The sequence below is a fragment of the Poecilia reticulata genome, chromosome 10 (genome assembly GCF_904066995.2).
Source record: "Poecilia reticulata chromosome 10, P_reticulata-male-v2, whole genome shotgun sequence".
In the NCBI taxonomy this organism is placed as follows: Eukaryota; Metazoa; Chordata; class Actinopteri; order Cyprinodontiformes; family Poeciliidae; genus Poecilia; species Poecilia reticulata.
The window spans coordinates 12,865,390-12,876,009 of NC_088839.1; the positions used below are offsets into that span (position 1 = coordinate 12,865,390).

At 41.2% G+C, this 10,620-nt stretch overlaps 1 protein-coding gene across 2 annotated transcripts in view; it reads left to right on the forward strand.

Annotated features, from left to right (window-relative positions):
• The window catches only part of flt4 (fms related receptor tyrosine kinase 4), a 60,680-nt gene extending 50,734 nt beyond the window's left edge, over window positions 1–9,946 (forward strand). Inside the window, exons 17-30 of one of the 2 annotated variants that reach the window (XM_081611395.1) lie at window positions 127–262; window positions 697–801; window positions 1,488–1,601; window positions 3,034–3,122; window positions 3,384–3,543; window positions 3,632–3,726; window positions 5,180–5,302; window positions 5,447–5,558; window positions 5,703–5,802; window positions 6,022–6,127; window positions 6,221–6,345; window positions 7,848–7,956; window positions 8,118–8,203; window positions 8,361–8,681. In XM_081611395.1, the coding sequence (XP_081467521.1) occupies window positions 127–262; window positions 697–801; window positions 1,488–1,601; window positions 3,034–3,122; window positions 3,384–3,543; window positions 3,632–3,726; window positions 5,180–5,302; window positions 5,447–5,558; window positions 5,703–5,802; window positions 6,022–6,127; window positions 6,221–6,345; window positions 7,848–7,956; window positions 8,118–8,203; window positions 8,361–8,541 (1,641 nt within the window). In that variant the 3' untranslated portion in view covers window positions 8,542–8,681. Of the gene's footprint in view, window positions 1–126; window positions 263–696; window positions 802–1,487; window positions 1,602–3,033; window positions 3,123–3,383; window positions 3,544–3,631; window positions 3,727–5,179; window positions 5,303–5,446; window positions 5,559–5,702; window positions 5,803–6,021; window positions 6,128–6,220; window positions 6,346–7,847; window positions 7,957–8,117; window positions 8,204–8,360; window positions 8,682–9,442 lie in introns of those variants that run through there. The other variant, XM_008419919.3, reaches the window with a different exon arrangement.
• Window positions 9,947–10,620: the final 674 nt, after the last annotated feature.

Genomic DNA, 10,620 nt, shown 5'->3' on the forward strand with positions numbered 1-10,620 from the left:
ACTGTCAAACAAAAACAAACCTAAATGCAAAGTGACATCTTTTAGCTTGTATTCTTCCCGTCCAACGTTTATCCTGACCTCTAACCTCCTTGCCTTACAAGAATCGTCTCCCTCTGTGAACTGCAGGTTAACCCAGCAGACATAAAGACAGGCTATCTGTCAATCATAATGGACCCTGGGGAGGTGCCGCTGGACGAGCAGTCGGAGTACCTGCCCTACGACTCGTCGCAGTGGGAGATCTCCAAAGACAGACTCCGACTGGGTGAGCAGCTTGGGAAAAGAAAAGTCGGGACAGAGGAATGGATAGATGGTTAACAAGGCATGTAGGAGGGAAGGGTGTGTGTGATGATGTACCCAGGGATGGTTGAGCGTTAATAGATGGGAGAAGCTGAATTATTTTTCCATTTCCAGAATCCATAACAGCATGCATTTAAATCACAGCCAGCTGTGCTGAGAGCTGCCAAGTGGAGTGCTAATGTTCAAAATGTGCTCATTTCCACAAGAGCTTTTTAAAAACGCCCCAAGGAGAAGCATCTGTTTCACAACTCAATCTTATGGCAACACGTTGTATTTTTTATTTTTCCAAACGCTGCAATCGATATCATAATTTCTCCTCCTTGTCTGTTCTGCAAAAATGTCCTACCACAACTATTTCCTTAACTAGCATCATTTTTTCTCTCTGCTTCAATGACACAGGAAAGGTTTTGGGCCACGGCGCCTTTGGAAAAGTGATGGAGGCGTCGATCTACGGCATCAGCAAGAGCAACAGCTTAAACACGGTGGCCGTCAAGATGCTAAAAGGTGAAGCTCTGGGTTCAGTGTGAACCAAATGCACATGCTTTTAATTGTGAATCGTGCACTGTAGTAAGTCATTGATACACAAATAATGGAAACACATTTAAGCTGTTGAACTGAAGTACAATGTGTGTGTGCGTGTGTGTGCTAATTAGGTTTGGTGAAACTTTTAGACCTACAAATGCGATAATGTTTCTCTTTGTGGAAAGCCTTTGGTTCCAGCTCAGATGTAACTGTTGTGGTTCACTAGATAAACCCTCACCTAATCCACTTTTGTCTTCCAACGACTTCACCTACAGCTGCAAGGACTCGGGGGTTTCAGACAAAAACAGGAAGCATGGCTTGAGAGCGGAGCCACTCCGTGGGAATTATGGCTGATTGCTCATAAACTTTACTCGTCCCCAGAAATATTGGCTGTTCTGTACCGTGCCTGGATCGCGGCTTTTACAGGGGCCCCCAGAGAAGCAGTAGAAAGACGTGTGAAGCCGTAAACAGCTTCAAAAAGGAGGTTTCAGAGCCGAGTGTTAATCAGCCACACCTGCAGAAAATCTCCGTGAGCTTGTTAAAATAATTGTTCAGGCTTCCACTGCGAGCGCGCTCGGAAACATCGGGGGAAAGTGTAAATGGAGGTGCAGCGCAAAGAGAAAAAAAAGCACAGCCGTCTGAAATGAGTAAATGTGCGCGTGTTGCAGACGGAGCCACGGCCAGTGAGCACAAGGCTTTGATGTCGGAGCTAAAGATCCTGATTCACATCGGTAACCATCTGAACGTGGTTAACCTGTTAGGAGCCTGCACCAAACCCAATGGTGAGTCCTGACATCACACGATTTACTTTTTATGTTTGTATAAAAACCACATCTCATCAGTAGTTTTGAAGTGCCTTGCAAAGTTATTCATATTTTATCTCACTACAGCCACAGATTGCAGCATATTTTACTGGGATTCATGAAATGGGCCGAAAAAGAGTAGTTCACAACTTGACCATGAAGTTAAAAAGTTACACGTTAAAAACCTGAAACTGAATTTGCCTACGACCAAACGTGTGTCGTAAAATAATGTAAGTGAAATAATTTCGCTGCTTTAATTTCAGGAATATCTTTTTGATGTTTTTAGCATTAATTCCACTTTTTATACCAAAAACAAGAAACAAAACTAAAACCCTTTCCTAAACCCGTACATCAGTAAGACATGTGCAGCACATTATTATTATTATTGGTGTACATCTGAAAATGTTTATCCTAAACAAAAGCAGCCCATTAAATAATTTCAAGATGGGGGGGGGGAAACTCAAGCTGCAGAATGTCTGAATATGCTAAAGGAAAAAAAATCCAGCTTTTTTTCTACACATAATTATTTGACAAGTTGTATTTCTGAAGTTTAATATTATGACTGAGCACAAACAGTGTGCTCTGTCAATCTGAAATGTTAAACCTTTCTCCGGGGAATATGTGAGTGCGTGTGCACGGTTATTATGCAACTATTAGTGTGAATAATTATTATCCAGCTAAATGAATATAAGATGCTCCCATCCTGCCTTTTTATATGGTTAAGAGAGAGTAATAAACAATTTAACATTTTTACACATTTCTGACATTATAAAAAGCAATGTGGCTGCTCTTCTTTCCAATAACAATCACAAGATTTCACGATGGATCGATCCAGGAACTGATCCATCGGTTCCTGGATCTGTTGATCAGTTATTTTGTGCAGCAGCAGCCAGATCCTCCCAGATGCTGTTCAGAGAGGTGGACTGTGTTTCTAAGAAGAGTCCATAAGTCCTCAACATGGTTTAGGTCGGGGGGTATTTTCATACCGTTTCCTCTTTAAGAAAGATCTTAAATCTTTTCTGCACCATAATGTTGCCCTGTGGACTTCTCCAAAGGCGCCGGCTTGTTCCTGCGCCTCTGTTTAGAGAAAGTGTCTTTTAAAACCTGCCAGTGGGTTTAAGGTTGGATTTTAAATTAATCTTCATTGATTTTGATTATTTTGTTTCCCTGTCACGCCTAATAATTACGCACACTGTGATCTACAGTAAGTTGTTGGTCTACTGAATTATTCATTTACATAAATATACATCCCCTCGTATGCTGCAATCCACTAAACATTCTAGTAAATGAAATATGCATCAAATTTATGCATAGCCAAAACGCTCACTCGTCTCATTATTATGCGCACAGAAGTTGTAGATCAAATCTGAGTTAATTCTGTATGTAATGTTTCCAACGTCTCCATCAACAGGTCCGCTGATGGTGATAGTGGAGTACTGCAAATATGGGAATCTCTCCAACTTCCTACGAGCCAAGAGGGAGTTCTTCCTTCCCTACAGGGTATCGGAGCGCAGCAGCCACTGAAGCATTCTCAGCATTTCTAAAATCGTTTCTGCTCTGATTGTGGCTTAACCGCTTTTTATGCTATATTTACTCCGTGTAATATTTCCATCTACGCTTTGTTTTTCCTTATGTAATTCCTTTTTTTTTCTTTTTTTTTTTAACAGTTTCAATCTGCTCCAACATATGTAACTCTTTCAGAATTTATTTATTTATTTATTTTTTTTTGGGAGATGAATCAACAATCTGTGTCCTATTTAGGACCGCTCACCAAAAACCCAGAGCCAGATGAGGAGGATGATCGAAGCCGGTCAGACGGATCAAAGAGCTCGGCGGACTCCTCCGGTTTCCTCCTCGCTGCTCGGCAGCCCTCGGGTTACATCATCCAACGCGTCCAATCAGAACCAGGCGGCGGAGAAAAGTGAGTCAGCTTCGCCTCGTCAGAGTTCTGAATCGCACCACTCATAGTTTCCAAATAAAGGCAGCTCCACGATCTTTTCTCTCTCCAGTGGAGGACCTGTGGAAAACCCCGCTGACCATAGAGGACTTGATATGCTACAGCTTCCAGGTGGCCCGTGGGATGGAGTTCCTGGCCTCCAGAAAGGTTAATGTCACCGTTACGTTGTGGGAAAAGGAGCAAACGAGGCTGTGTGGAGTAGATGGATCAGGTTGAAACCATCTGTGGCTCGTCCAGTTCTCTCACTCAAAGAAAGAAAGAATTTACCATTCTGCTTATTTCTTCTGCTCAATAACCAATTATGTGGTTATTGATTTAACTTTTTAAATAAAGATTGTAGTAACGATGACAATATCAAAGAAAATTCACATAAAATCAAAGATGGTAGTCATGGTTCCAATAACAAAGTACATTTGACACAGAGCTTAACTTGTGATAAATAAGACACCAATTTATTAACCAATGACTGAGAGGTCACATACTGAAAAATCTGATTTTTTCTTTTCCCATTAAATGCATCAGAATTCAAAGTTCCCTCCACTTTTGTTCCCAAAAGACAAATTCTTTACAAAACCTCAGGAGTTTAGTGATGAATATAGAAATAATAATCCTAATTAAAACTAATTTGCACAAATTAGATCATGTGTATGTTGTAGCCCAAAAACGAAGCTGAATTAACAAGAGCAGGGAAAAACGGCATCTATTTACAAGTTATATCTCAAAGCATCAACTTATTCCATATAGTTGCTAGTTAAATTACAGATTTTGCACATTAGACCTTTGAAGAAATATTGATAAATAAGTTTAGGGTGTCGTTAAAGTGCCAGTAATTGATTCAGTTTATTTGTGTAGCACCCATAAACGCCCACAAATGGATCCAGACCAGAAATTCAAACTCTAATCATAAAATCATATACAGTCAGGAAGCATCATGCAATCTAATTCGTTCCAACTTTACCAATGCAGGAAAGTTCAGGTTATAATCTGTAAAATGTTTTCTATCTAAAGAAATCCAACTAATAAATATTAAGTACTAATGAGAGGTTCAGTTTCCAAAAATTCAGTCACTTAATCGTGAAGTTACAGGATCAGTTGTTGTTTTTTTATTAGAAAATTTTAAACTTTGAGGAAAAAAAAGCTATGGTTAAAGTTAAGATTAAACGATGCATCTACAATTACAATTCATGAATAACACAGTATTATTATTTCTTCTATAAATAATAACTATAGCAAGTAATTACTAACAGCAAATTAAATAATAAAAAAATGGGCTGACATTTTTGAGCTAATTTTAAATCAAATAATTTTCACAATAACAATCACAGGGTTTGAATTAAATTGGGACGTAATTTATATAATTGAATAGCTGGAACCAAACACTGCACACACTCCTACATCCGCTTTTAAAAACAACAAAACAAGAACATTTCTCTTTGCCTACTTCAGATAAAAATAAAAAAAAAAATAAAAAAATTCCCACACTTCAGTGAAGAAACAAGGTGGGAGACAATGCACTGAAACGTTTCCATGCAGAAACACCTGTCTGCAGAATACTGATGACCTCGTGTGTGCGTGCGCTTGTGTATGTGCGTGTCTGCAGTGCATCCACAGGGATCTGGCGGCCCGGAACATTCTCCTGTCAGAGAACAACGTGGTGAAGATCTGCGACTTCGGCTTGGCCAGAGACATTTACAAAGACCCCGATTACGTCAGGAAAGGCAACGTATGTCTGTCCCGCCGAGCGCCGTTATCTCCTGCAGCTGGACGAGAAAATACTTTGTGTTGTTGCGATAAACCATCCACACGATGATTACATTTGATTGTTTTTGCTCCCGTCGCTGCTCCATCTGCCTCGGCGGCCTCTCAGGCTCGCCTGCCTCTGAAGTGGATGGCCCCGGAGAGCATCTTCGACAAAGTGTACACCAGCCAGAGCGACGTGTGGTCCTTTGGAGTCCTCCTCTGGGAAATCTTTTCACTCGGTAATCTCAGAATCGGACCACACTCGAGAACCGTCGTTTATTCATTCATATAATTTTTTTTTTTTTAAAAGCGCAAACTCTTGCAGAAATGTGCTTGTCTCTTGACATGTTAATTAATGGGCTTCCCCCTTTGTGTGCACGCAGGTGCTTCTCCGTACCCGGGGGTGCAGATTGATGAAGACTTCTGCAAACGGTTGAAGGATGGCGTCAGAATGAGAGCACCGGAGACAGCCTCTCCTGAAATGTAAATATTTCTTCCTCGTGCAGAGGAGAAATGGGCTTTCTTTCCCTGTCAAGTAGGATTTATGAATTGAAATCCCTCTAATTTATCAAGCCAATTTCTGGAGCAAGGTGTCATCCAGCTGACGGCACGCCGTGGAAATCAATCAGGATTTAAGTTTGTGTTGCCAAGTTATAGGAGGTGATGTGCTGTTGTTGTGACTGTACTGCCCTCTGCTGGCAGATACGGCATCATGCTGGCCTGCTGGCAGGGCGAGCCCAAAGAGAGGCCGACGTTCCCTGCTCTGGTTCAGATCCTGGGAGACCTGCTGCAGGACAACAGTCTACCTGTAAGCTCTCCTGGATCTGCAGCAACAAACCAGAGCCTTTTGCCCGCTGGTTATTACGAAACGCGGTGTTGAAGTTCCTCTCCTTCCCCTCAGGACGGGAAGGATTACGTCCCCCTGAACCACTCGCAGAACTCGGAAGATGACGGTTTCTCGCAGACTTCATCTCGTCCTGCGTCAGAGGAGGAACTGAGAATGGCCTGCAACACTCTGCCCACAAGGTACCGATGCATCCTGCAGACACGACCAGCTGGGTCACGCAACAAAACGCCAAATGATGGCACGTTTCAGCTTTCTTGCAGTTTCGTAGATCATCCACCTTACTTAACGGTGGGGGAGAGGAACTTTTCTAAATGTTTCCTGTATTTAACACCAAACCCATATAAAGTGTTGGTCTGTCCAGATGAAAACACACAATTCCAGTTATATTATCAGTAGAAAATAGCAGATTCCAAACAGTTTTGCTTATGATTGTTGGACAAAAAAAAAAAAATCCAATATTATCCTGATAAACAACCTGTTGGCAGGTAGATTTATCAGGTCGGTATCGTATTTCTCCTTTGTGTTTTAGTTCCACATGGACATTTTTTATTGGAAAGCATCTGTTTTTTTGTGTTTTTATTACTGTGAAGGCTGCTTTATACATACAATTTACTTACTTTACTCACATATCAGTCAGTCACTCGAAGTGTCTCCTTATAAAAAACCTTTTTCCCATTTAACCTAATAACTGAGGTTGGAAGTGAAGTGCATATAGCTGGCTTTGAATTTGTCTACATATCTGGATTGATTTATATACTTCTGTAAATAAACTGGATCTGTTTGTCTTATAAAGTCCCTTGAGACAACATTTGCCGTGAATCAGAGTCGTATAAATAATCTGGAGGGAATTAAATTAAATGTGGTCTATACAATAACATTCTTTTGGGTTTTACTTAGGCTTTTTTTTCCCTTTTCTGGTCATTACTTTTGCTGAACCTAAATCAGTGGCAATGATCATGTATTTTTTTTTTCTGACTCAAATGGTGTCACAAAAGTGAAAGAGAAAATCAGATTTTCTCGGGTGAAAGCCATTTTGTGCGCTGGTGTATTTTTAAAACGGCCGACATTTTGCAGAAATCTGATAACCTATTTTTTGCCTTTTTGCTAAATGAATGAAATCATGGAGAGATGGAAGAAATAGATGTGCGCACCGACTTCCAACTCGTACTGGACTCACCACTTTGTTTTAAAGGAAATGCTGAATCTTCAAATATTTCATGAAATACATTAAATCTTTTTTCTTAATGAACACCATTACCATATAAAAATAACCTAGCATCGATCATAAAAATCCCACAAAATGTTCCCTAATATTGCACATTCATTGTCACTTTAATTCATATTTAAAAAATATAATCTAGTCTAATGTGGCTGACTTACGTTTGGCGTCGATAACTTGATGTGAGATTCTGAGAAGAAAAAGTTGGAAGGAGTGGAAACCTGAATAAATGTAACGTTGGTTTGATCCTTGACTGGTAAACTACAAGAACTAAATGTATTTTACAAAAAGAAAACAGTAGAAAATGTTCTGTATTATCTTATTAGGATTATTAATTGTTTAAATTCATCCGTTTAATCCTGTAACCTTCTGTTAGGCGTCAAGTACAAACTGTTTTTGTCTTGTTTGATCTGCGTATGTCGCGGTTTTAACCTGAGGAGCTTTTCTCCGCTTCCCGTCCAGGTATTATAACTGCGTTCCCTTCGCCGGCTGTGTGTCTAAAACATGCCAGCCCAGAGTCAAGACATTTGACGATATGCCACTGGGGATGAATTCACAGAAACCTCCACAGGTAAGCTCTTTTATTCTCTTCTTACTTACTGAAACCAACTGATGACCTTTTTTTTGTTTGTTTTTTTTGGTCTCTGGGGATTTTTCTCCTCGGATAATTACCGGCAAGGCGCCGCTTTCCAAAACTCTACCTAATTTACATGTCGCCCCTCCCTCCTCCAGGACAACCAGACCGACAGCGGGATGGTTCTGGCCTCCGAGGAATTTGAGAGAATCGAGCACAGCCACAGGGGAGCCGTGTTGAAAAGGTTCGTCACTCAAAAGCTGCGCTCGGCGTCACCGAAAGCGGAAAGCGAGACGGGTTTTGAACGCGGCTGTTTAGCGGCAGCGTTTGACGTTTTGGGGTGATGCGCGCGCTCGTCGCTCGCCCAAATGACACCATTTCACCATTTCCACATGTTTCAGTCAACACGAGAAAACGTTGTTCCTCGGCAGGAAGAGGCGGAGGAGTCACTCGCCGTTTCATGTGCAGCGAAACCAGCTCTGCAGAGAAAATATGCACGAGCAGGCTCTCAATCTACATATGGAAGCAGACGACAGTGTGACTCATTTAGACCTCGGGGGCCCATTTTTAGTCATGTTTTGAGAAGCGCTTTTCAGAGAATATTTGAGAAATGACATCAGCTGCGAACAGAAATGAGGACGTACACCGGACCCAGCAACTTCGCAGAGTGTGAAAGAGGATCTTGAAGGCAGTTCCTAGCTTTCAGAGCTAAAACGGGTTACTGTAAGTCGCACAGGTGATGTGTTCGGTTCTTAATAAAACTCAAAAAGCCACAATCACACCTAAGTTTATTGAGTTTTCTGGCAACTCTTTAAAGCTTTCCTAAATTGAAATGATCAAGCAAGATTTAAAGTACTATTTAAGATTTTAAGTTCTTGTGAAAAATCTTTTAATATTTCAGCAATTTTCTAAAAGTAACTAGTTTCAAAGTATGCCATATATTTTTGTTAATTTTTCACATACATATAAAATGCTCACCTCATTCTGCAAAGTGGTGTTTTTTTCTTTTCTAAAACACATTTACAAATACATTTTAGTTTAAATGTTGTTAGCTTTCATAATGAAACATTTGATGTAGTACAAAACAGTTTTCTGTAGCTCCAGGTGAGTTTCCATTTGTAGCAGAAGAGGCTTTTTGAAAGGAAAACTTTGCTGACCCCTGCAGTAGCTCCAAGTCTCATTGTTCTGCTGGAAGATGAAACTCCACCACAGTCATTGGTCTTTTTGTCGCCTCTAAAACATCTTGTTCCAGGATTGGTCTGAATTTATCTCCCCACAGCATGATTGTGCCACTACCGTGTCTTTACAGTCTTTCTAGTACTTGAGTGATTTTTTTTACCAAATATGTCGCAGCAGTGCTACTCTTTCTCAAAGCTAATTTTGGGTACTCTAGTGCTACTCTGCTAACTGGAGGCTGCGTTGCTCACATACAAACAGAGGTGGGTAAAGTCTGAGCTCTGACCTTTGTTGCCGTCTCCCCCAGTCGGATGAGCAGCACCAGCAGCACGGAGCCGCTGACGGCCTCCCACTGCTCCCTGGGTCCGAACAGCGGCAGCTCCGGACTCCGTCCCAACTTCTTCAGCAAGCTGACGGGACAGACCTTCTACAACAACGAGTACGGTCACCTGTCTGAGGAGGGCTTCTGTGACTTCTACTCGTCTCCAGGGACCGCTTCCTTAGCCTCATCAAATGTGTAATATCATACCACAGAAGAAGACCTTTGAGCAGGTAACATCTCGCCAACATCAACACGAGCGAAGACCTCCTGAGCAGATCCGGCTTTTCATTCCTCAGCAAATGGACTTATAGATATGTGCCTGAAGTTCCTTTAACCAGCCACTGGGTGGCAGTATTATGACAAAAATGATGAATCATTTTCTATACATTTATATTTTTATGTTTTATATGTAGTTTCCTCCCTTTTTTTAATTATTTTTTTTTTACATGTTATGACTCACTTAGTCAGAAATAAAGACAATTTATCCCTTCTTGTCTCATTAATGTGACTTTTAAAGTTGGATCATCTCATTGCGTTTGGTGTGAGGTTTTTTATTTTCAGGCATTCATGCAGACCCCGTGCAGTGGATCAGTGGATGAAACGTGTAATTATGCTCTTTGTGTCATTCGACGGAGGTGGGCCACATTTGGATGGACGCCACCAGTAAGAGGCGAAGTGACGGAGGTAAACGGAGGGATGTAGGGCGACTGAAGGAGTGAGTCACACAGAGCACCTCTTATCAGAGGTGGACGTAAGCGTGATGATGGCGGTGAGAGCTTAAAGCCGCCTCACAGCGTCGCGTCACCCAGCGACGGGCTGCAGGGTGTTGGCTCGGCCTGCCAGCCGAGGGGAAAATGAGTGCCGTGTGCGTTCAAAGTCCACCTCGGGTCATTTTTACACGCTTATGGGAGAAAATATACTAAAAGGTTCCATCTACAGCATCTATGAGTAATTGTTAAACTCTCTGTAAAATCAAGCCAGTGTTTTTTTTTTTGTTTTTTTTTTACTCTACAGCAATCTTCTCAGTGTGTACAGGAGGTATATATCTCGATAAGTTAAAAGTACCGTCCAAAAGTTAATTCATCTCAGTAATTCAAATAAAAAGGATGATTTTGTACTGAATCATAACACGGTAGTTTCGATTGGAGCAAAAAGACTTTTTT